This window comes from Coregonus lavaretus (assembly GCF_964263955.1).
Source record: "Coregonus lavaretus genome assembly, chromosome: 21".
Classification (NCBI taxonomy): domain Eukaryota; kingdom Metazoa; phylum Chordata; class Actinopteri; order Salmoniformes; family Salmonidae; genus Coregonus; species Coregonus lavaretus.
In genome coordinates, this window is record NC_140008.1 from 23,218,433 (window position 1) to 23,244,686 (window position 26,254).

General features: G+C 45.5%; 1 protein-coding gene across 1 annotated transcript in view; it reads right to left on the reverse strand.

The window, feature by feature from the left end:
• LOC311148386 (voltage-dependent R-type calcium channel subunit alpha-1E-like) overlaps nt 1–26,254 on the reverse strand; it is a gene marked incomplete at both ends in the record, with an annotated part of 178,622 nt that overhangs the window by 13,017 nt on the left and 139,351 nt on the right. Inside the window, 21 exons of the mRNA XM_084185342.1 lie at nt 795–860; nt 979–1,098; nt 1,212–1,292; nt 1,643–1,753; nt 2,438–2,602; nt 3,094–3,295; nt 3,426–3,563; nt 3,724–3,884; nt 6,602–6,698; nt 8,965–8,976; nt 10,773–10,879; nt 11,319–11,378; nt 12,441–12,570; nt 12,925–13,036; nt 16,426–16,664; nt 16,882–17,766; nt 20,291–20,382; nt 20,494–20,561; nt 20,662–20,779; nt 20,973–21,042; nt 21,543–21,674. Coding sequence (XP_084041468.1) covers nt 795–860; nt 979–1,098; nt 1,212–1,292; nt 1,643–1,753; nt 2,438–2,602; nt 3,094–3,295; nt 3,426–3,563; nt 3,724–3,884; nt 6,602–6,698; nt 8,965–8,976; nt 10,773–10,879; nt 11,319–11,378; nt 12,441–12,570; nt 12,925–13,036; nt 16,426–16,664; nt 16,882–17,766; nt 20,291–20,382; nt 20,494–20,561; nt 20,662–20,779; nt 20,973–21,042; nt 21,543–21,674 — 3,166 coding nt within the window. The remainder of the gene's footprint in view (nt 1–794; nt 861–978; nt 1,099–1,211; nt 1,293–1,642; nt 1,754–2,437; nt 2,603–3,093; nt 3,296–3,425; nt 3,564–3,723; nt 3,885–6,601; nt 6,699–8,964; nt 8,977–10,772; nt 10,880–11,318; nt 11,379–12,440; nt 12,571–12,924; nt 13,037–16,425; nt 16,665–16,881; nt 17,767–20,290; nt 20,383–20,493; nt 20,562–20,661; nt 20,780–20,972; nt 21,043–21,542; nt 21,675–26,254) is intronic.

Here is a 26,254-nt window from a genome sequence, read left to right on the forward strand (position 1 = left end):
ATGAACGCAACATGTAAAGTGTTGGTCCCATGTTTCATGAGCTGAAATAAAAGATCCCAGAACTTTTCCATACGCACAAATGTGTACAAATTTGTTTACATCCCTGTTAGTGAACATTTCTCCTTTGCCAAGATAATCCATCCACCTGAACAGCATGATCATTACACAGGTGCACCATGCGCTGGGGACAGATGTCTCATGTTTTAAGGGAGCGTACAATTGGCATGCTGACTGCAGGAATGTCCACCAGAGCTGTTGCCAGACAATTGAATGTTCGTTTCTCTACCATAAGCCACCTCCAACGTTGTTTTAGAGAATTTGTCAGTACGTCCAACCGGCCTCACAACCGCAGACCACATGTAACCACGCCAGCCCAGGACCTCCACATCCGGCTTCTTCACTTGCGGGATCGTCTGAGACCAACCACCCAGACAGCTGATGAAACTGAGGATTTCTGTCTGTAATAAATAAATAAAGCCCTTTTGTGGGCAAAAACGTATTCTGATTGGCTGGGCCCTGCCCAGTCATGTGAAATCCATAGATTAGGGCCTAATGAATACATTTCAGTTGACTGATTTCCTTATATGATCTGTAACTCAGTAAAATCGTTGAAATTGTTGCATGTTGCGTTTATATTGTTGTTCAGTATATAATGGTGTGTGTAGACAGTATGGACAGTATATGAATAGAGATATGTGTTGACTCAGTGCTGTATGCAGAATCGACACATTCACACCATGCAATGACGAACCAAAAAGTGGCAGAATAGACCAAGGGTGTGAGCAACACCTTACCTGCATTCCGATGATTGCATATATGAAGAAGAGCATGGCAATGAGCAGACAGACGTAGGGGAGAGCCTGAAAGAGAAACCCTATGTCATGATACAGTAACAGTACCAGACGTAACACACACACACCTGGCTTCAGTATCAAGTGTCTCTTTCCAGTGCTGTACTGTAATGTGAGTGGAGCTGACCTTAAAGGACTGGACAAAGGTCCAGAGCAGGATGCGGATGGTGTAGCCCTGCCTCAACAGCTTGATTAGTCGAGCAGCTCGGAACAGCTTCAGGAAACCCATGTTGAAGGTCTCAATTGACTAAAGGGAGATGAGAGCAACACTAGCACTATGTATACAGTTTATTTACAGTACACTGTATAGAAATGGCAATGCAATCAGCCATTTATTGATATTCAGTCATGCTTTTTTACCTGCAGGTCTACCACTATCTCTGTGATGCTGCCCAAAACCGTGATGAAGTCAAATATATTCCAAGTGTCTCGAAAGTAGTTCTGGAAAAGAGCGGAAAACATCCATTCTTCAGTAGATGTTAGTAGCATTGCACACAGTATCAAATCATGATGTTATGGGCAGTACAGATGTAGGATCAAAATTTGAGCCAGTTTGCTACAATAGGTAAATAATCCTGAGCAACATGTGGATTCTAATTAATGGACATTTTTGTAGGGGTTGATGCATTTTTCGTTAGGGCAAATCAAGTCTGAAATTACAAACTTTAGAAGCCTTTTTAAAACTCAAATACACTACAAGTTTGCATTTCCTGCCATGCAGGAAAAGTCTCAGCAACAAAAGAGTGATCAAATTAAGATCCTACATCTGTTGGTTTAAACTCGTTCCTCACCAGAAAGCCAAAGGCCATGATCTTGAGGACACACTCCACAGAGAAGAGCACAGTGAAGGCTGTGTTCAGGTGTTTCAGCACAGCCTCGTACATTGGTGGGGCTGAGTAATACTACCACCACATAGGAGAGCGAAAGAGAGAGACACCATTAAACACAATTGGAATGACCCCAAATTACTTGGATGCACAGATAACCCAAAATGACACAATGAACCCAAACACACAGCATCTTGCTCAACCACCATACAACTGTAGAACTATAGCCACAGGTTCATGGCAGATTCCCTCTGATACGTAAATAGCGTAACATTGAGCTGAGCTGAGGCTAAAATGAATTATTCATCTGAGTTGTACAGGCAGAGTTAATGATGTTAAATACAAGCAGGTAGATTTAGATCAATATTTAATAAAGGCTGAGTCATCCTATGCTCTGTCTGATGGCTCTCTCCCTCTGTCTGACTGAAGGCTTTTTCTTGGAATAAATGAAATGCTCACAGGGATGGAAATATCCCAGACCGTTAGCTAGAGCCCAGCCCAAGGTAGAGGGACATGCATCTCACAACCCAATCAACTACAGCAGAGGTGTCACATTCATTTTGCCCCGGGGGCCACATTCGGCTGGATGTTTGACACCCCTGAGCTACAGCAACAGGCTCCATAATACCTTCTGCACCACAGGGACTGCTATTAGCCTTTATAAATGGGATTACTTCAGCGTATGGGTTAGGTTGTACATTAGAGATAATGAACAAGATGTAAATTAATGTATTGTTTGTATGCGATCATTATCCACACCTTCATCATCAGGACAATGGTGTTGAGTGCAATCATGGCCAGCACGGTGTACTCAAAGGAGGGGGAGACCACAAAGTGCCAGAGGCGATACTGGAACGTCTGTCTGTTCTGGGGCATGTAGCGGGTCAGGGGTTTGGCACTTATGGCAAAGTCAATGCAAGCCCTCTGTAAGGAAAAGCACACAAGAAAGAAAGTTGAAGAACATTTTATTTAGCAGGAAACAGCCTGGGAATAAGTACGGTATGTAGCAGCTAGCTCTGGGAAAGTCCTTATATTTTATCCTTGAAGTTGACACATTGCTATATGGACTGCTGGGAACATTCTGGTCAGTATCGGCTGAGGGATACCTGCTGGGAGAGTTTGTGTGTCTGGAAGGGAACTCTCACTATTCCTGTATATTTACCAGGCGTTTTCCATAAGCCAGTGTGCTCCTCTGCATAATCACCTGTCAAGACTGAGCAAGTTAAGTCTAAAAGCACAGACGGGGTCATTTTGATGTGTGTGCTACATTCCACCAGCAAACCACATCACTAACACATACACTGATGGTGTGTTGTATGTTATCACTTGAAAGTCTACATTTCAGATGGAATGTCTATGTTCCATTTGGTTTGGTTGAGGATTCTGCGTAAAGTGTGGGTGTGTGACCCCATCACCTCATTCTTCTCCAAGCTGCACTCCTCCATCATCTTGTCTCCCTGCTCCTGGAAGGTGATGATGATGAGAGCCACGAAGATGTTGACAAAGAAGAAGGGGAAGACCACAAAGTAGATGACATAGAAGATTGACATCTCCATCCTGTTGCCCTGGCTTGGTCCTCTGTCCTCCTCTGTCACGTCCACAGAGTGCTGCAGGACCCTGGACAAAGACGCAGATCACACTGTGCTCAGCACTGGACACCTACACTGACATTCTGAAGCATATTTCAGTCTAGCCTACGTACAGTTGTGACATAGTGAATAGTGTGTATGGAAAGAGTGAGACTTACTGTGGCCAGCCCTCCCCAGTGGAGACGGTGAACAGAGTGAGTAGGGCCCAGACTACGTTGTCATAGTGAAAGTCATGTCTCCTCCACTCCCTCCTCTTCACCTCCTTCTTGTCTTTCTCATAGTCGATGTAGAAGCCTCTGATAGGTGGAGACAGACACACAGTGTACAATAGACATTCAGTGGACAAAGAAACAGTAGAAAACATGACAATACTGTAGGTCTCCAATAGGTCTCCATCCACCTCAACTATGTTAGTGTTCTGTAAGGCCCTATGCAGGCAGCTCAGCAGACACCTACTGGCAGTCCTTCTCTGTGTCTTTGGATCCGTCGGTGCAGTAGAAGAACTTCCCCTTGAACAGCTGCACAGCGATGACAGCGAAGATGAACATGAAGAGCTTGTAGACGATGAGGATGTTGAAGACGTTCTTCAGCGAGGTCACCACACAGTCAAACACTGCCTACACACAGACAGAGGACGAAGCACGAGGGAGGGCAATTGAAAAAGAAAGTCAATGAAAGTGAGTGATATGCTAAAATTGTAGGGGTTTAGCTTTCGTCCAGTTACAGATGTAGGATCTTAATTTGATCACCCTGTTGCAGGAGGACATTTAACACTTGTAGTGTATTAAAGGTTTAAAAAGGCTTCTGAAGTTTGTAATTTCCACATTGAAATTTCAGATGTGATTTTCTCTAACGAATAATTTATCAACCCCTACAAACATTTTCATTAATTATAATCCACGTAATAATTCACATTTCCTGTTGCTGCAGGATTATTTTCCTGCTGTAGCAAACTGGCACAAATTAAGATCCTACATCTGTAATTACTGATTTGTTGAGGGTGACTTCTAACTCAAGTGGTATAAATAGCATACAATTGTCCAAAATGATCCCAAACTGTTGTTGCTACATGATTGACTGGAAGAGGATTGTATTATTCTGAATATCTTTATTTCACTTTCCAGTCCCAGGATAATCAGGTCTATTGATTGCAGTTTGCCCGGGAGCACCTTTTTATTTTTTATTTTTTTATTTCACCTTTATTTACCCAGGTAAGCCAGTTGAGAACAAGTTCTCAATTACAACTGCGACCTGGCCAAGATATAGCAAAGCAGTGCGATAAAAACAACAACAACACAGAGTTACACATGGGATAAAACAAAACATACAGTCAATAACACAATAGAAAATATATTTACAGTGTGTGCAAATGTAGTAAGTTATGGAGGTAAGGCAATAAATAGGCCATAGTGCAAAATAATTACAATTTAGTATTAACACTGAAGTGATAGATGTGCAGAAGAAGATGTGCAAATAGAGATACTGGGGTGCAAATGAGCAAAATAAATAACAATATGGGGATGAGGTAGTTGGGTGGGCTAATTACAGATGGGCTGTGTACAGGTGCAGTGATTGGTAAGCTGCTCTGACAACTGATGCTTAAAGTTAGTGAGGGAGATAAGAGTCTCCAGCTTCAGAGATTTTTGCAGTTCGTTCCAGTCATTAGCAGCAGAGAACTGGAAGGAATGGCGGCCAAAGGAGGTGTTGGCTTTGGGGATGACCAGTGAGATATACCTGCTGGAGCGCATACTACGGGTGGGTGTTGCTATGGTGACCAATGAGCTAATGAATTAAGATAAGGCGGGGATTTGCCTAGCAGTGATTTATAGATGACGTGGAGCCAGTGGGTTTGGCGATAAATATGTAGTGAGGGCCAGCCAACGAGAGTGTACAGGTCACAATGGTGTGTAGTATATGGGGCTTTGGTGACAAAAACGGATGGCACTGTGATAGACTACATCCAATTTGCTGATTGTTGGAGGCTATTTTGTAAATGACATCGCCGAAGTCAAGGATCGGTAGGATAGTCAGTTTTACGAGGACATGTTTGGCAGCATGAGTGAAGGAGGCTTTGTTGCGAAATAGGAAGCAGATTCTAGATTTAACTTTGGATTGGAGATGCTTAATGTGAGTCTGGAAGGAGAGTTTACGGTCTAACCAGACACCTAGGTATTTGTAGTTGTCCACATATTCTAAGTCAGACCCGCCGAGAGTAGTGATTCTAGTCGGGCAGCGTTCGATTGAAGAGCATGCATTTAGTTTTACTAGCGTTTAAGAGCAGTTGGAGGCTATGGAAGGAGTGTTGTATGGCATTGAAGCTCGTTTGGAGGTTTGTTAACACAGTGTCCAATGAAGGGCCAGATGTATACAAAATGGTGTCGTCTGCGTAGAGGTGGATCTGAGAGTCACCAGCAGCAAGAGCGACATCTTTGATATACACAGAGAATAGAGTCGGCCCGAGAATTGAACCCTGTGGCACCCCCATAGAGACTGCCAGAGGTCCAGACAACAGGCCCTCCGATTTGACACATTGAACTCTATCTGAGAAGTAGTTGGTGAACCAGGCGAGGCAGTCATTTGAGAAACCAAGGCTATTTAGTCTGCCAATAAGAATGCAGTGATTGACAGGGTCGAAAACCTTGGCCAGGTCGATGAAGACGGCTTCAAGTACTGCCTTTTATCGATCGCAGTTATAATATCGTTTAGGACCTTTAGCGTGGCTGAGGTGCACCCATGATCAGCTCGGAAACCAGATTGCATAGCGGAGAAGGTACGGTGGGATTCGAAATGGACGGTGATCTGTTTGTTAACTTGGCTTTCAAATAATTTCGAAAGGCAGGGCAGGATGGATATAGGTCTGTAACAGTTTGGATCTAGAGTCTCACCCCCTTTGAAGAGGGGGAGAGACACCTGACTAACTGACATCCTGGTTCACTCACACAGTTATCAGTCTGACTCATTTCCTCCAGGTTTGACAGAGACACTCTTCCCGGCAGCAGAAATTGGATGTGTGAAGTTTGGGAAATCAAGTTGTGACTAAATGTTTTCACGCTCAAACGCTCAGGTTTATCACCCAATCTTCTCTCTGGCTGATTCTCTGCTTCCTGGAAACCCTCTTGTGGAAACAGATGTGACTAAATGGATGTAAAGTAATCTCCATCTGTTTAACAGTGGCTTCTGCCCTCACCTGTTACCATCATACCACACATACACATTACCTCAGCTTTGATAAACCCTGAACACCCTGATATAACTCCCATGTAGTCTATCCCTCAGACTGTTGACTGGAGCAGGCACTCTTAACATAGGAAGTCATCTCTGCGAAAAGGGTTACCTTGAGTTTCGGTAGTCTCTTGATGGTCTTCAGGGGCCTCAGGACGCGCAGCACCCGAAGAGACTTAATGGTTTTGATGTCCCGTCCTTTATTATTTCTACAAGTAGACACACGTAGAATGAAGACCTGTTGAACTCACTCTAACATTGAACTAACCATATTACTTATTACAGGAGAGGTTTTACATGTCTGATTAGAAAGATATATGCACAGTGCCTTCATAAAGTATTCATACCCCTTGACTTATTCAACATTTTGTTGTGTTACAGCCTGAACTCAAAATTTATTTTTCTCACCCATCTACACAAAATACTCCATAATGACCAAGTGAAAACACGTTTTTAGAAATGTTTGCTAATTTATTGAAAATGAAACAAAGTATTCACACCCCTGAGTCAATACTTTGTAGAAGCATCTTTGGTGGCGATTACATCTTTGAGTCGTCTTGGCTATGTCTGTATCAGCTTTGCACATCTGGATTTTTCCCCATTCTTCCTTGCAGATTTTCTCAAGCTCTATTAAGTTAGATGTGGAGTGGCAGTGAACAGCAATCTTCAAGTCTTTCTATAGATTTGCAATGGGATTCAAGTCTGGGCTTTGGCTGGGCCATTCAAGGACTTTCACATTCTTGTTCTGAAGCCATTCCAGCATTGCTTTGGCTGTATGCTTGGGATCATTGTCCTGTTGGAACGTATATCTTCGCCCCCAGTCTAAGGTCGTTTGCACTCTGAAGCGGGTTCTCATCAAGGATTTGCCTGTATTTGGCTCCATTCATTGTTCCCTCTATCCTTACCAGTCTCTCAGTTCCTGCTGCTGAAAAGCATGATGCTGACACCACCATGCTTCACGGTAGGGATGGTGTTAGACAGGTGATGAGCTGTACCTGGCGCTTTTCATTCAGGCCAAAGAGTTAAATTTTTGTCTTATCAGACCACAGAATGTTTTGCCTTATGCTCTCAGAGTATTTCACGTGCCATTTTGCAAACTCCAGGCGTGCAGTCATGTGTCTTTTTCTCAGGAGTGGCTTCCGTCTGCCTCTGTCTCACATAAAGTCCAGATTGGTGAAGTGCTGCAGGGACTGTTGTCTCCCATCTTTGCCAAGGAACTCTGTAGTTCTGTCAGAGTGGTCATTGGGTTCTTGATAACCTCCCTGACCAAGGTCCTTCTTGCCCGGTTGCTCAGTTTGGTCAGACGGCCAGCTCTAGGCAGAGTCTGGGTAGTTCCATATTTTTCTAATTTCCCAATCATGGAGACCACTGTGGTCTTGGAAACGTTCAACACTCTAGACATTGTTTTATCCCCTTCCCCAGATACATGCCTCATCACAATTCTATCTCGGAGATCTACAGACAGTTCCTTGGACTTCATGGTATAGTTTCTGCTCTGACATGCAGTGTCAACTGTGGGACCTTACACTGAGTGTACAAAACATTAGGAACACCTTACTAATATTGAGTTGCACACCCCTTTGCCCTCAGAACAGCCTCAATTCGTCAGGGCACGGACTACAAGGTGTCAAAAGCGTTCCACAGGGATGCTAGCCCATGTTGACTCCAATGTTTCCCAAAGTTGTGTCAAGTTGGCTGGATGTCCTTTGGGTGGTGGACCATTCTTAATGCACACAGGAAACAGTTGAGCGTGAAAAACCCAGCAGCATTGCAGGTCTTGACACCGTCAAACCGGTGTGCCTGTCACCTACTACCATACCCCGTTCAAAGGCACTTAAATATTTTGTCTTGCCCATTCACCCTCTCTGAATGGCACACATACACAATCCATGTCTCAATTGTCTCAAGGCTTAAAAATCCTTCTTTAACCTGTCTCCTCCCCTTCATCTACACTGATTGAAGTGGATTTTAACAGGTGACATCAATAAGGGATCATACCTTTCACCTGGATTCACCTGGTCAGTCTATGTCATGGAAAGAGCAGGTGTTCCTAATGTTTTGTACACTCAGTGTATATAAACAGGTATGTTTCTTTCTAAATCATGTCCAAACAATTGAAATGGCCACAGGTGGACTCCACTAAAGTTGTAGTGACATCTCAAGGATGATCAAAGGAAATTGGATGCACCTGAGCTCAATTTGGAGTGTCCTAGCAAAGGGGTGTGAATACTTTTGTAAATGAGATATTTTTCTATTTCATTTTCAATACATTTTCACTTTGTCCTTATGGGATATTGTGTGTAGATGGGTGAGAGAAAAAAAAGCAATTTTGAATTCAGGTTGTAACACAACAAAATGTGGAATAAGTCAAGGGGTATGAATACTTTCTGAAGGCACTGTATGTAATGAACTATAGAGGACACATAGGTTCCTGTTGAAGAGAACAGAAAGAAAGGAAGTGAAGAAAGTGTTTACCCCAGCACATTCCTGGCAGTCCCACAGCAACACAATCCACAGGAGCAGAGGACGACAGAGAGAAAAACATGGATTCTGAACATGTACAGTGGGGAAAAAAAGTATTTAGTCAGCCACCAATTGTGCAAGTTCTCCCACTTAAAAAGATGAGAGAGGCCTGTAATTTTCATCATAGGTACACGTCAACTATGACAGACAAAATGAGAATTTTTTTTCTCCAGAAAATCACATTGTAGGATTTTTAATGAATTTATTTGCAAATTATGGTGGAAAATAAGTATTTGGTCAATAACAAAAGTTTCTCAATACTTTGTTATATACCCTTTGTTGGCAATGACACAGGTCAAACGTTTTCTGTAAGTCTTCACAAGGTTTTCACACACTGTTGCTGGTATTTTGGCCCATTCCTCCATGCAGATTTCCTCTAGAGCAGTGATGTTTTGGGGCTGTCGCTGGGCAACACGGACTTTCAACTCCCTCCAAAGATTTTCTATGAGGTTGAGATCTGGAGACTGGCTAGGCCACTCCAGGACCTTGAAATGCTTCTTACGAAGCCACTCCTTCGTTGCCCGGGCGGTGTGTTTGGGATCATTGTCATGCTGAAAGACCCAGCCACGTTTCATCTTCAATGCCCTTGCTGATGGAAGGAGGTTTTCACTCAAAATCTCACGATACATGGCCCCATTCATTCTTTCCTTTACACGGATCAGTCGTCCTGGTCCCTTTGCAGAAAAACAGCCCCAAAGCATGATGTTTCCACCCCCATGCTTCACAGTAGGTATGGTGTTCTTTGGATGCAACTCAGCATTCTTTGTCCTCCAAACACGACGAGTTGAGTTTTTACCAAAAATTTATATTTTGGTTTCATCTGACCATATGACATTCTCCCAATCCTCTTCTGGATCATCCAAATGCACTCTAGCAAACTTCAGACGGGCCTGGACATGTACTGGCTTAAGCAGGGGGACACGTCTGGCACTGCAGGATTTGAGTCCCTGGCGGCATAGTGTGTTACTGATGGTAGGCTTTGTTACTTTGGTCCCAACTCTCTGCAGGTCATTCACTAGGTCCCCCCGTGTGGTTCTGGGATTTTTGCTCACCGTTCTTGTGATCATTTTGACCCCACGGGGTGAGATCTTGCGTGGAGCCCCAGATCGAGGGAGAATATCAGTGGTCTTGTATGTCTTCCATTTCCTAATAATTGCTCCCACAGTTGATTTCTTCAAACCAAGCTGCTTACCTATTGCAGATTCAGTCTTCCCAGCCTGGTGCAGGTCTACAATTTTGTTTCTGGTGTCCTTTGACAGCTCTTTGGTCTTGGCCATAGTGGAGTTTGGAGTGTGACTGTTTGAGGTTGTGGACAGGTGTATTTTATACTGATAACAAGTTCAAACAGGTGCCATTAATACAGGTAATGAGTGGAGGACAGAGGAGCCTCTTAAAGAAGAAGTTACAGGTCTGTGAGAGCCAGAAATCTTGCTTGTTTGTAGGAGACCAAATACTTATTTTCCACCATAATTTGCAAATAAATACATTAAAAATCCTACAATGTGATTTTCTGGAATTTTTTATCTCTCAATTTGTCTGTCATAGTTGACGTGTACCTATGATGAAAATTACAGGCCTCTCTCATCTTTTTAAGTGGGAGAACTTGCACAATTGGTGGCTGACTAAATACTTTCCCCACTGTATATCTCAGGGTGGAAGTAACATGTATATCACAAAACGGAGTGAAAAACAGTGCTATGCTACACTGGTACTGTACACTACCCAGGAAGTTATAACCTATGCAAGGTCACATGACTCACGTGAGGGCGAAGGCCACCAGAGCTCCGACCACCACGATAAAGTCCAGGATGTTCCACAGGTCCCGGAAATAGGAGCCGTCATGGAGAATCAAGCCCTGGTCTATCATCTGACAAATAGACATCTTGTTAAATTATTTGAAAACAGAACTCCGCTAAATATTTGCATTTGCCTCACTGTTAATTAGCTAAATACTATACATTCTGTCTATCCGACATAACATTTTCTTGGGACTAACAGTTTATGCCAAACATGTGCATGTACCTTCTGCCCAATCCAACTGAATCTGCTACAGTATGTCATTTAGCAGACGCTCTTATCCAGAGCCACTTACAGTTAGTGAGTGCATCATTTATTTATTTTTTCATACTGGACCCCCGTGGGAATCGAACCCACAACCCTGGCGTTGCAAGCGCCATGCTCTACCAACTGAGCTACAGGGGGCTATGCCCTATGTCATGCCAATATGTTTGGTAATGTTTTAATACAGGATCCTTGCTGATTGAATAAAGAATACTGTATTTGTGTTCTATTAGGTCATAACTTACCTTCATTATCATTTCAAAGGTAAAGACACCTGTGAACACGTAGTCAAAGTAACGCAAAACCTGTGGGGTAAAAAGTAGACAAATATATGAACTCATTAATTACAAAACTGGACTCCAGGGTTTGATGAAGAACATTTCATTCCTTGCCATCAGCATCAGCTCATACATTAGAGGAGAACAAAGAGCACTTAAGATCAGAGAGAGACTGAGAGCTTTTGTTTAATGTGTTGCATCTGTTCTTCACCGCTGAACTGGGGACATATTTCTCTTTTAGGAAACCAACTTCTCTCTTTAATGGTCACATTGATTAAGTTGAACCTAGGGCAAGTCTATCTCTATTTCAGACATTGTAAGATGATGCTTTCAAGTGGAGCCCTTCTCCGCTGATGGATATGTGCTTTGATTAGCTTCTTAGCGTGTCACAAGGCCCATTGCATTCACTTCTCAATTTGCTTCAACCACCAACATCCAGAGAAGCCCCCCCATCAAGTCACCATGGGAGACCTTCACAAAGCAATTAACGTAATGCTTTCTTTCAGTCTTCCAGCTGCTCAGCTAGTACAGGGCCTGATATAAGACCCCAGGAACACATTCCCAATTATTTGTTTTTACTAGAAGGAACTTCTGTAACAAAGTACAAAACAATGGCATCAACAATAGGAATGCTGCATAATTCCAGATTGTACTAGATCGACACTGTTTGTGCTATCTGTCTAATTTGTTGTTGTATGAAGAGCCTAAACCAGAGGCGGGGGTAGGGAGTGTGATGTGATGATTCTACACCCCTCAACACCCTCCTCTCCTCTATCTGGCTCCTCCGTGTGAGCAGAGAGGGACAACTCTAATATTACTGTCCCTCTGTGAGATCAGCGATACCTGTCGGAGACAGCATCAGGCACAGACGCAGGCACAATCCCTGTCACGAGCGTGCATTTGCACTCACGTTATGCTGTGAGAAGATAGTACAGCAGAGGAAAACAAAGCCAAACAAAAGCAATCACACACCAAAGACAATGGCCTAGCCACAATGAAGGACAGTTAGAATAATGAGGTTCAAGGTCAGAGAGGAAAACAGCCATCTGTTGAGTCCATGTAAAGCCCAGTGACCAGACTGGCTCTCACTTTGTTCCAGTCGGAGGTGGCTGACACGGGGTCCTCTGCAGCCAGGGCGATACTGCTGGCAGCGATTACCAGCAGGATGCACATCTCAAAGTAACGCAGGTTCACCACATAGTGACAGGCCCGGCGGATTCTAGAGAGGGAACAGAGGACACAACCGCTCTGATTGAGAAACAGAGAGACAGTTGTCAGAGCAGGACTGAAACAGGTGTTTTGTTTCTATATCTCTATCATGCCTGTGTTTGATGGTGAGAATGATGGTATTAAGATGATGGTAAGGATGATGGTGAGGATGATGGTAATAAGATGATGGTAAGGATGATGGTGAGGATGATGGTATTAAGATGATGGTAAGGATGATGGTGAGAATGATGGTATTAAGATGATGGTAAGGATGATGGTGAGAATGATGGTATTAAGATGATGGTAAGGATGATGGTGATGATGATGTAATAGGAGGAGCAGAGAGGAGCAGAGGGAGACTTACGGGTTGCCAGGTTTGAAGATGAACATGCTGTCAGGTGTGACAGTATTGACTGGGCTGGCCACCTCCTCCTCGTCCTTCTCAGGCTTGGATGCCTCCACGTCTTTACTGTTGCCTGGAAGAGGTGGAGAGTGTGGGTGTGCTGCTCTGATTGTGGTACCATTCTGTGATATCAGGGGTACAGTGCATTCGGAAAGTATTCAGACCCCTTGACTTCTTCCACATTTTGTTACATTAAAGCCTTATTCTAAAATGGTTTAAATAAAACAAATTCCTCATCAATCTACACACAATACTCCATAATGACAAAGCAAAAACAGGTTTTTAGAAATGTTTGCAAATGTACTAAAAATAAAAAACAGAAATACCTTATTTACATAAGTATTCAGACACTTTGCTATGAGACTCGAAATAGAGCTCAGGTGCATCCTGTTTCCATTGATCATCCTTGAGATGTTTCTACAACTTGATTGGAGTCCACCTGTGGTACATTCAATTGATTGGACATTATTGGACATGATCTGGAAAGGTCCCACAGTTGACAGTGCATGTCAGAGCAAAAACCAAGCCAGGAATTGTCCGTAGAGCTCCGAGACAGGATTGTGTCGGGGTACAGATCTGGGGAAGGGTACCAAAACATTTCCGCAGCATTGAAGGTCCCAAAGAACACAGTGACCTCCATCATTTTTAAATGGAAGAAGTTTGGAACCACCAAGACTCTTCCTAGAGCTGGCCACCCAGCCAAACTGAACAATTGGGGGAGAAGGGCCTTAGTCATGGAGGTGACCAAGAACCCGATGGTCATTCTGACAGAGCTCCAGAGTTCCTCTGTGGAGATGGGAGAACCTTCCAGAAGGACAACCATCTCTGCAGCACTCCACAAATCAGAATTTATGCTAGAGTGGCCAGACAGAAGCCACTCCTCAGTAAAAGGGACATGACAGCCCGCTTGGAGTTTGCCAAAAGGCACCTAAAGGACTCTCAGACCATGAGAAACAAGATTCTCTGGTCTGATGAAACTAAGATTGAACTCTTTGGCCTGAATGCCAAGTGTCACGTCTGGAGGAAACCTGGCACCATCCCTACGGTGAAGCATGGTGGTGGCAACATCATGCTGTGGGGATATTTTTCAGCGGCAGGGACTGGGAGACTAGTCAGGATCAAGGGAAAGATGAAAGGAGCTAAGTACAGAGAGATCCTTGATGAAAACCTACTCCAGAGCGCTCAGGACCTCAGACTGGGGCGAAGGTTTACCTTCTAACAGGACAACGACCCTAAGCACACAGCCAAGACAATACAGGAGTGGCTTTGGGACAAGTCTCTGAATGTCCTTGAGTGGCCCTTCCAGAGCCCAGACTTGAACCCAATAGAACATCTCTGGAGAGACCTGAAAATAGCTGTGCAGCGACGCTCCCCATCCAACCTGACAGAACTTGAGAGGATCTGCAGAAAAGAATGGGAGAAACTCCCCAAATATAGGTGTGCCAAGCTTGCAGCATCATACCCAAGAAGACTTGAGGCTGTAATCGCTGCCAAAGGTGCTTCAACAAAGTACTGAGTAAAGGGTCTGAATACTTATGTAAATGTGATATTTCATTTTTTCATTTTTTATAAATTTGAAAACCTTTCTAAAAACCTGTGTTTGCTTTGTCATTGTGGGGTATTGTGTGTACAGTGAGAGAAAACAGTATTTGATCCCCTGCTGATTTTGTATGTTTGCCTACTGACAAAGACATGATCAGTCTATAATTTTAATGGTAGGTTTATTTGAACAGTGAGAGACAGAATAACAACAAAAAAATCCAGAAAAACGCATGTCAAAAATGTTATAAATTGATTTGCATTTTAATGAAGGAAATAAGTATTTGACCCCTCTGCAAAACATGACCTAGTACTTGGTGGCAAAACCCTTGTTGGCAATCAAAGAGGTCAGAAGTTTCTTGTAGTTGGCCACCAGGTTTGCACACATCTCAGGAGGGATTTTGTCCCACTCCTCTTTGCAGATCTTCTCCAAGTCATTAAGGTTTCGAGGCTGACGTTTGGCAACTCGAACCTTGAGCTCCCTCCACAGATTTTCTATGGGATTAAGGTCTGGAGACTGGCTAGGCCACTCCAGGACCTTAATGTGCTTCTTCTTGAGCCTCTCCTTTGTTGCCTTGGCCGTGTGTTTTGGGTCATTGTCATGCTGGAATACCCATCCACGACCCATTTTCAATGCTCTGGCTGAGGGAAGGAGGTTCTCACCCAAGATTTGACAGTACATGGCCCCGTCCATCGTCCCTTTGATGCAGTGAAGTTGTCCTGTCCCAATAGCAGAAAAACACCCCCAAAGCATAATGTTTCCACCTCCATGTTTGACGGTGGGGATGGTGTTCTTGGGGTCATAGACAGCATTCCTCCTCCTCCAAACACGGCGAGTTGAGTTGATGCCAAAGAGCTCGATTTTGGTCTCATCTGAACACAACACTTTCACCCAGTTCTCCTCTGAATCATTCAGATGTTCATTGGCAAACTTCAGACGGGCCTGTATATGTGCTTTCTTGAGCAGGGGGACCTTGCGGGCGCGGCAGGATTTCAGTCCTTCACGGCGTAGTGTGTTACCAATTGTTTTCTTGGTGACTATGGTCCCAGCTGCCTTGAGATCATTGACAAGATCCTCCCGTGTAGTTCTGGGCTGATTCCTCACCGTTCTCATGATCATTGCAACTCCACGAGGTGAGGACTTGCATGGAGCCCCAGGCCGAAGTAGATTGACAGTTATTTTGTGTTTCTTCCATTTGCGAATAATTGCACCAACTGTTGTCACCTTCTCACCAAGCTGTTTGGCGATGGTCTTGTAGCCCATTCCAGCCTTGTGTAGGTCTACAATCTTGTCCCTGACATCCTTGGAGAGCTCTTTGGTCTTGGCCATGGTGGAGAGTTTGGAATCTGATTGATTGATTGCTTCTGTGGACAGGTGTCTTTTATACAGGTTACAGACTGAGATTAGGAGCACTCCCTTTAAGAGTGTGCTCCTAATCTCAGCTCGTTACCTGTATAAAAGACACTTGGGAGCCAGACATCTTTCTGATTGAGAGGGGGTCAAATACTTATTTCCCTCATTAAAATGCAAATCAATTCATAACATTTTTGACATGCGTTTTTCTGGATTTTTTTGTTGTTATTTTGTCTCTCACTGTTCAAATAAACCTTCCATTAAAATTATAGACTGATCATTTCTTTGTCAGTGGGCAAACGTACAAAATCAGCACAGGATCAAATACTTTTTTTCCCTCACTGTAGATTGATTAGGAAAAAAACAATTTAAGCAATTTTAGAATAAGGCTGTAATGTAACAAAATGTGGAAAAGGTCAAGGGGTCTGAATACTTTCAGAATGCACTGTATCTCCAACCCCCCAAGGTTTTCATACACCTCTCAGCAGAACTATTTTGAATGTGATTAGAGTATACTGAATGTACATAATAATTATGTGATAGAATAAGGACACCCTTGATGATTTTACCTGTGATGGGGGTGAGCTCTAGTGACAACTGAACATCGGTCACCTCGATGGCGATACTGGAGCTCAGAGGGGACTGATTCAGAGTGGTGGCGTTGCTATCGGTCTCACTGTCTCCTGTGGGTCCCTCTGGTAGCTCCAGTACTGCAGCCTGAGATGGCTGCAGGGTGGGTGGTTCTGACTGTGGACCCTCCTCCCTGTTCTGCAGCTCAGGACCCCCAGTCTGGTCAGGGTCCCCCTGTCTGTTGAGGAGCAGAGGGACAAGGGACAACATCTAGGCTCTGAGTCTGGATTCACTGGGGATTTGTATTAATGGCACCCTGAAGTCTGATACATTGAAAATAGGAGAATATTGACTATTAACACTTTACAAACAAAGTCTACAGAATACTATACAAACAGTCTACTATGTATTGAACTAACAGAACTAGCTGTATATCAGTGTGAGCTTTTCCTCACCTGTGTTCAGCCTCCCTGGTCTCAGAAGGCTGGCTGGTTTCTCCCTCGTTACCGTCTTTCCTCACCTCCTCCACTGGGTCCTCTGGGGTCTTCCTCTCCATGCTGACACAGCGACTGCTGCCCTCCGACTGAGGCGAGTCCAGACCTCTGGCCCCAGCCTGAGCCTCACGGTGCCCTGTGCCCTGTGGCCTCCTGAGCCTCATGCCTGCCATGTCAGTGGTCAGTGTGTCACTAGCAGGAGGGCGGAACTTACGCACCGCTCTCTGCCTTCTCTCCCGATTCAACCTGGGGCTCCAGCGGCCATTGAGGCCTTGGTGGCAGTGGTTGGGGATGCCAAGCTTGCCCTCGGGGCATGGCTCAGATTCTGTAGGCTCCGGTATGAACACAGCTGTGGACGTGGGGGGGTCAGGCAGGGGCGTGTCAGTGGGTATGGGTGGCTCTGCTAAAGGGCTGGATAAGGGGGGCTCAGGAACACCCATGGACAAGGCTGGTTCCTCTAGGGGCATGTCCATGGGCTTGGGGGGCTCAGCTGTGAAGGCTGTAGGGTCAGCTGTGGGATCAGCCAGCTTCAGGCTGCCTGTGGGTGTGCCTGTGGCTTTGAGGTGGTGGGGGCAGCCAGGGGGCGCTTCCTGCTCATCACTGGGGCTGCTGAAGAGGATCTCTCGGCTGGACATCTGCCGGTGCCTGCGCAGTTGACTGGTTCTCTGCTCCCACACAGACATGGTCATCCGTCTACTCCTCTCCCTCCTGGACATGAAAGAGTTAGAGGAATTCAGTGGCGGGCAGGGGGGCCCCTCGGCGAGGCTCTCAGCCTTCTCCAGAGAGTAGGCAGGCCGGCTCCTGTGTATTGCTCTTTTCCTGTACAGGTAGGGTCTCCTCCTCCTGCTGGGAGAGAGGACAACAACACTGTCAGGATGAGCAGTAAGGGAGATAGCAACACAGTACTTGTCTATAACAGTGATATACACTGAATGCTGTAAGCGCTACTTTTCATTTGAAATCAATTCCAAAATGTGTTCGAATTGCTTTTGAATTTATTCTACTTGCTTGTGTACAAATGTTTGTGAAATATACACTTATAAATAAAACATTTGTACAAAACCAGTGAGCAGTTGGAACACATTCGAGAAAAGGCAATCCAGTCTGATTTTCAAAGCTTGGTAAATAAGATCCAGAATTCTAATTAAGCATTTATAAGGGAAAACAATTTACTGGATCAATGAAGATGTTATGTGGTAAATTAAGCAAAATGTAACTAGGAAGTTGTAATAACTACAGTATAAGGAAAGTGGGAGATGTAGAAACCAGTGGAACTGATATAAAATGCAGAGCCAAATACTGTAAGATTATGGAAGTAAAACAAGGAATGTAATAAAATGAGAACAGAACATTTACCCAGTTAAGAAAATCAGGCAGTTTGTTTTGAAATTGAAATGAACAGACAGTGTTAATACTTACTCGTACTTGTACTCTTGTGTGGTCCGTGTTATCAATAAGCGATTGGTTGAAAACAAGACATTAGTGCTTTTGTGAGCAGAGACAAAACAGACCCTGAGACACAGTCCAAAACGCAAGACTCTACAGAGGCCATTGTCAATTTGAGTGGACCAATATCAGTCTATAAATCTACTGTTTTTCTGTATAGACAAAATAATTATTCTCTGTATTACCAGGTAGTATAATCCTTATTTATAATTATTCAAACAAATGAATAATGCCTAAATGTTTTGGTGTGTGCCTCCAGGAAGGCAAAGCGCCACATGACAAACAGGATGGTAGCAGTATTAGAACAGTAAGAACAACATCAACATCAACAGGTGCAACATATAACATATTCAGGAAGTTTGAAATGTTAAAGACATTCAGAGATACAGTATGGCACAGGAATAAAACACAGAAATGGACTTCATTGGCACAAACATAGCAGAGACATATTGTTTAGGCAAAGCAACCAATATCAGTTTGCATTTTGTGTGCAGATTTCCTCCCCAATGTTGTGCCAGGGTCACATTGGTCATGCTGGTCAGAGAGAGACATGCACCCTCCGCTCCCCAAAGGTCTACGGTATCAGAAGTCACAGACAAGCTGCAACCCTATTCACTTAGTCAATAACATCATCATCATGCTCTGAAGGTCAGTTGTGTAAGAGCCCCCGGAAGGAAGACGGGTCACAGCATTTCACCCCAAACATCACAGACATGATGCAATGCAACCAAAATTCTGACTGTTTTCCAAACACAGACACTGGGAAACTCTATGCTATTTAAATCTCATCGATGTGATTCGACAAGTGCCTGACCCTGAATATGTCAGATGGTTTATACTAAGGTATCCTGCAAAAATCACAGATCCATCCGTATGCCTCAACCTGGATAAATCTAGATGAACATTATGTTTGTTAATTCTGCATAAGAAATGAATAGAACTGGTTAAATTTGTAGCATCCAAAGCTCTACTAACATCTACTCCTGCTGTACTAACGTAATGCCAAGGAGAACTAATGCTGCACAGCATGAGACCAACATTTTTAATCATGTAACATTTAAAAATGCCTTTTTCCGCTCATGTGGTTTGAATGCCCATGCAATATGCTGTTCATTTCCAACATGCACACTCTCTCTCTCTATGCTACACCATGCGCATGTACATGCATTTCCACCAGACAGACTGGGAGTCCTGTAAGCTCGGTGAGGCAGACCATCCATATAGGAAATCAATATTGTGAGCTTTGATTAAATAACATTACTTTATGACTCGTCTCTTGTAACCCAAATGGCATGTCCAGATGTATGTAACCCATACCCTTCCTGATACTTGGTAATTCTTCTAAAAACATAATGGTTACAAAAAAATCAGTCTTGTGAAAATGAAGGAGCCTAAGTACTGCAGTAAATTTCTCTCATGGGAATGATACAATAATTTGGATGCCAGTAATGCTGTCTCTATGACGACGGTATAGGCTCATCCCTGCAGATACTAGGAAGCCTGCTGGTAGCCATGGTGATACGAACGTCATTATGAAGGGCTCTATGACTGTCTGGGGCTCCATAATACAGCTCCACGTACAGTAGCCTGTACCTAGATAAAACAAACTAAATCAACTATAATGTACCAGTAACACAAACTATAATCGAATCTAGCTCAAACCTCGGGCTCTAATGCATTGCAAGACAAATTTCCCTGTCCATTTGCAAAAACCTAATTCCAAGGCATAGCACTACGTAAGAAAATTGCCCATAGTGAAACTTTCTCAGCCTCAATCCCTCCTGTCCTTCAATGTTGGCTGTGCTGCAGCAGCAGCCCCTGGTGAGACTACACAGTGTTAGTACTGTTAGTTAGCAGTCTGTTAGAGTCCTGAGGGAGACAGAGAGGAAGGGGAACAGGCAGCAGGGGTAACCACACAACTTACTCTGATGACATCAGGGAAGACATGGCCCCTACTTCCTTTGCTTTCTGGAGCGCATGTTTCTGATTGAAAGCAGCTTCTTCGTCCTCTTCAACCTAGATATAAGATTGCATAGAACAGAATTTTAAAAAATCACAGATGCTGTTGAGAGCAGCTATCATCTTCAGTTATGAGAAGACTAGTACATTCTTGAAAGGAGATTTCACCTTGGTTAGTTCCTGGGCATTGGCCAGATTGTCCACAGCGATGGCCAAGAAAACATTCAACAGTGTGTCTGGTCACAGTCATGTCAAGGACCTTAATCTACAGAATCCACACATCAGACATCTCACATCTACAGTCCGGAAAGTTATTTTCTGTCTGAGAAAGGATACAGTTACCAAAGAGTGTGAGCACAATGAAGTATATGGAGGACCACATTCCTGACTTCACTCCTCCCTGGGAGCGGATCCCATTGTACATCACCTCATTCCAGTCTTCTCCTGTCAGGATCTAGATAAGGCATACCACACACCCCAGCATTCAGACAGGAGATATATGTAGATAATCTGTAGGTTCATGACAATCCAAGGTGCAATGTAAGATTTCCACATGCAAAGCTTTGATTCCTGTCAATCGTACGGATCGCTTCCTAAATCAAAAACACAATACTTTACTCAATCAAAACAATTGAGTTGGGCCAGACCTGAAATACAGTCATAATGGCTGCAGGAAAAGTATCAAAGTTTGTAGGAGTGTAGTCTTCAAAGATGAACCTGCATTGAAAAAGGAAGACAGAGAGGACATCGAGTTGAGCCAGGATTTTAAATTATTTTTTCTTCCCAGAGAGAGAAAACTTTTCTGGATAATAGAAGTGTGACTTTTTCCAAGGTCTGTTTTCTTTTCTCTATTCCAGTGGCCAGGCAATATCCGTCTCTATGCACTGCATTCATTGAAGTGACAGTTTCCCAGAAACAGTCCTTTACCCGTAGGAACATAGCTGCACAACAGCTAAGACTAGATGTGTGACAGAATCTGCTAGGGCAAGACTGAGCCCTGTCAGGGTGTTTCGAAATGTGCAACAGTGGATGAAAATGTACACTGTAAAATCTAATTTATCACAAGAAGTATGACGGCATGATGACACAAACCAAACAATCAGTTGTAATACATCCACTTTGATTACATCGACTGCCAGTATCCATCATAGGTTGCGATTAGACTTGACCTGATAGACATGCAATGGTAGTTTGTCCTTGTCTCTACGGTACAGTACCTGCCACCAAAGAGCTGCATGCCCAGCAGAGCAAAGACCAGGATGAAGAGGAAGAGGAGGAAAATGAGGCTGATGATGGACTTCATAGAATTCATCAGGGATACCACCAGGTTCCTCAGTGACGCCCAGTACCTTTCAATCACAAACAACCAGAGGCGGGATTAGTACCATTTGAATTCAGCCAAAATAAGAGACAATCAATTAATTAAAAATGTATCAATTTTGTTATTGTGAGGGTTTCAATTGATTTGTCGCCAGCCTTGCAATGAACATATCTTATCCCTAGCAGGAGGCTACCAACATCACACTGACGTAACACCCAGCAACCTCATAATCTAGGACATTGATACTTAAGGGCCAGTGCTTGTGTCACGGATTCTGCCGAGGCTGCCCCTCCTCCTTGCTCGGGCAGGTTTCGGCGTTCGTCGTCACCGGAGTACTAGCTGCTGCCGATCTATGTTCTATGTTTCTATGTTCTACCTGTTGTGTCAGATTGTTTCACACCTGTTGCCCATCTTGTGATTACTCCGCCCCTATTTAACCCTGTGGCTCCCATTGTGTTCTGTGCGTGTTTGTTGTTTGTTCTCGGATGTCGTTGGTGAGCGGGTTTATTCCTCCCTGCGTGGAGGCTTCTTGTTTCTTTACGTGATTTAGTAAAGATACATTTTTTCCTTGAGTTCTGTGTCCTGCTCCTGACTTCAGTCTACCGCATACACTGACACCGTGACAGAAACACGCACCTCTATGGAGTCAGCAGGAACGACTGGATCTACCGAGACGATGGAGGAACGAGTCCAACGTCAAGGGACGATACTCCAGAATCTCTGTGCTACGATGGAACAAGTGTTCCAGATGATGGAGCGAATTGAGAGAGGTGGTATCCCTTCACCATGTCCAACCACACCACCACCTGCTACACTGGCTACCACTTCGCCACCTGGGTCCAGGGGAATTCGGCTCTCGCTCCCGAGGACATATGACGTTACACCTGCCAGGTGCCAGGGATTTCTCCTCCAGGTAGAGCTCTACCTGGCCACCATTCACCCGGCGCCCTCGGGATACGAGAGCGTGTCCGCCCTCATCTCCTGTCTATTGGGGAAGGCGCTTGAGTGGGCAAACGCAGAGTGGGGAAATATAGACTCGAGAACTGTCCGCTACGAGGATTTCACCCGCCGCTTCCGGGCGGTATTCGATCATCCACCTGAGGGGAGAGCGGCGGGAGAACGTCTGGTCCACCTACGACAGGAGATGAGGAGCGCGCAGGATTTTGCGCTGCAGTTTAAGACTTTAGCAGCCAGCGCAGGATGGAATGAGCGGGCCCTTATCGACCACTATCGTTGTAGCTTAGGGGAGGACGTCCGTCGGGAACTGGCCTGCAGGGACACCAATTTCAACCTGGACCAACTGGTGGACATGTCCATCAGGTTGGATAACCTGTTGGCAGCCCGCGGACGTTCTGATGGGGGTCTGTCCATTCCATCCCCCAGCACCTCCGAGCATACCCCCATGGAGCTCGGAGGTGCTGCAGGTAGGGAGACTGGGAGAGAGACTGTCCCCTGCACCAAGTGTGGCCGCAGAGGACACACTGCTGATCGGTGCAGGGGAGGGTTCTCAGGAGGTCGAGGCAGCAGGCAGAGCACTGGTCGACCGTCTCAGGTGAGTAGGCACCTGACTAACTCAGAGTTCCCTGTTGCTAATATGTGTATCGACATTATGCTTCCAGAATTTTCTCCCCATTCCCAGCATAAGGCGCTAGTAGATTCAGGCGCGGCTGGGAATTTTATTGATCGCCAGTATGCACGTAGCCTAGGGATTCCCACAGTGTCTGTTGATAAACCTTTCCCTGTTCACGCATTAGATAGTCGCCCGTTAGGGTCGGGCATAATCAGGGAGGTCACCGCTCCACTGCTAATGATGACGCAGGGGGGTCATGAGGAGAGGATTAGCCTCTATCTGATTGATTCTCCTGCGCATCCTGTGGTGTTGGGACTTCCCTGGTTAGCCATTCATGACCCCACGATTTCATGGCAACAGAGGGCTCTCAAGGGATGGTCCAGTCAGTGTTCAGGGAGGTGTTTAGGAGTTTCCTTGGGGGCAACTTCGGTGGAAAGTCCAAACCAGGTTTCCACCATGCACATTCCATCCGAGTATGCCGATTTGGCTATCGTCTTCAGTAAAAAGAGGGCGACTAAATTACCACCCCATCGTCCGGGGGATTGTGCGATAAATCTCCAGGTAGGAGCTGCACTTCCCCGGAGTCACGTGTATCCTTTGTCTCAGGAGGAGAAGGCGGCTATGGAGACATATGTCACCGAATCTCTGAGGCAGGGATACATTCGGCCATCCACTTCACCCGTTTCCTCGAGTTTCTTTTTTGTGAAGAAGAAAGATGGTGGGTTACGCCCGTGCATTGATTACCGTGGCCTAAATCAGATTACCATCAAGTACCGCTATCCATTACCTCTGATAGCTAGTATGACGGAATCATTGCACGGGGCACGCTTTTTCTCTAAATTGGATCTCAGGAGCGCGTACAACCTAGTGCATATCCGTGAGGGAGATGAGTGGAAGACGGCATTTAGTACCACCTCTGGACATTTTGAGTATCTGGTCATGCCATACGGGTTAATGAATGCTCCCTCAGTTTTCCAATCATTTGTGGATGAGATTTTCAGGAACCTGCACGGACAAGGGGTAGTGGTGTATATTGATGACATCCTTATATACTCCGCTACACGGGCCGAGCATGTGTCCCTGGTGCGTAAGGTGCTTGGAAGACTGTTGGAGCATGACCTGTATGCTAAGGCAGAGAAATGCCTGTTCTTCCAGGAGTCCATCTCTTTCTTGGGGTACCATATGTCCGCGTCAGGGGTGAGGATGGAGAGTGACCGCATTTCGGCCGTGCGTAATTGGGCGACTCCAACCACGGTAAAGGAGGTGCAGCGATTTTTGGGTTTTGCTAATTACTACCGGAGATTTATCCGGGGCTTTGGTCAGGTAGCAGCTCCCATTACCTCGTTACTGAAGTGGGGGCCGGTGCGTCTGCGGTGGTCAGCGGAGGCGGACAGGGCTTTTAGTCATCTGAAAGACCTGTTTACCTCGGCTCCAGTGCTGGCTCATCCGGACCCCTCTTTAGCCTTCACGGTTGAGGTGGATGCGTCCGAGGCTGGAATAGGCGCTGTACTGTCTCAGCGCTCGGGTATGCCACCTAAACTCCGCCCCTGTGCCTTCTTTTCGAAGAAGCTCAGCCCGGCGGAGCACAACTATGATGTGGGGGACTGGGAGCTGTTGGCTGTGGTCGAAGCTCTGAAAGCGTGGAGACATTGGCTTGAGGGGGCTAAACACCCTTTTCTCATTTTGACTGACCACCGCAATCTGGAGTACATCCAGGCAGCGAGGAGGTTAAACCCTCGCCAGGCAAGGTGGTCCATGTTTCTCACCCGTTTTGTTTTCACCCTTTCTTACAGGCCAGGTTCCCAGAACGCTAAGGCAGATGCTCTGTCCCGACTGTATGACACAGAGGGGAGTCTGGTGGCACCGGTGGTGTGGGAGGTTGACGCGGAGATCGAGCGGGCATTGCGCAACGAACCCACTCATCCTCAGTGTCCAGAGGGTCGTGTGTACGTACCGCTTGATGTTCGCGATCGGTTGATCTATTGGGCTCACACGTCACCCTCCTCTGGTCATCCTGGTATCGGTCGGACAGTGCACTGTCTTAGTGAGAAGTACTGGTGGCCCACCTTAGCTAAGGACGTGAGGGTTTATGTTTCCTCCTGCTCGGTGTGCGCCCAGTGTAAGGCTCCTAGACACCTGCCCAGAGGGAAATTGCAACCTCTACCCGTTCCACAACGACCATGGTCCCACCTATCGGTGGACTTCGTGACGGATCTTCCCCCCTCACAAGGGAACACCCCGATCCTGGTCGTTGTGGATCGGTTTTCTAAGTCCTGCCACCTCATTCCGCTGCCCGGTCTCCCTACGGCCCTACAGACAGCTGAGGCCCTATTTACACACGTCTTCCGGCACTAACGGGGTACCTGAGGATATAGTGTCTGATCGGGGTTCCCAGTTCACCTCTAGGGTTTGGAGGGCGTTCATGGAACGTCTGGGAGTCTCGGTCAGTCTGACCTCAGGATTTCACCCCGAGAGTAACGGGCAGGTGGAGAGAGTCAACCAGGAGGTGGGTAGGTTTCTGAGGTCGTATTGCCAGGACCAGCGGGGGGAGTGGTCGGTTTACCTCCCCTGGGCAGAGATAGCCCAGAACTCCATCCGCCACTCCTCTACTAACCTGTCTCCGTTCCAATGTGTATTAGGTTATCAGCCGGTCCTGGCACCTTGGCATCAGAGCCAGATCGAGGCACCTGCGGTGGACGAGTGGTAGGAAGCTTTGCCCCAGTGATGTACTGGGCCGTACGCACTACCCTCTGTAGTGCCTTGCGGTCGGAGGCCAAGCAGTTGCCATACCAGGCGGTGATGCAACCAGTCAGGATGCTCTCGATGGTGCAGCTGTAGAATTTTTTGAGGATCTGAGGACCCATGCCAAATCTTTTTAGTCTCCTGAGGGGGAATAGACTTTGTCGTGCCCTCTTCACGACTGTCTTGGTGTGTTTGGACCATGATAGTTCGTTGGTGATGTGGACACCAAGGAACTTGAAGCTCTCAACCTGTTCCACTACAGCCCCGTCGATGAGAATGGGGGCGTGCTCAGTCCT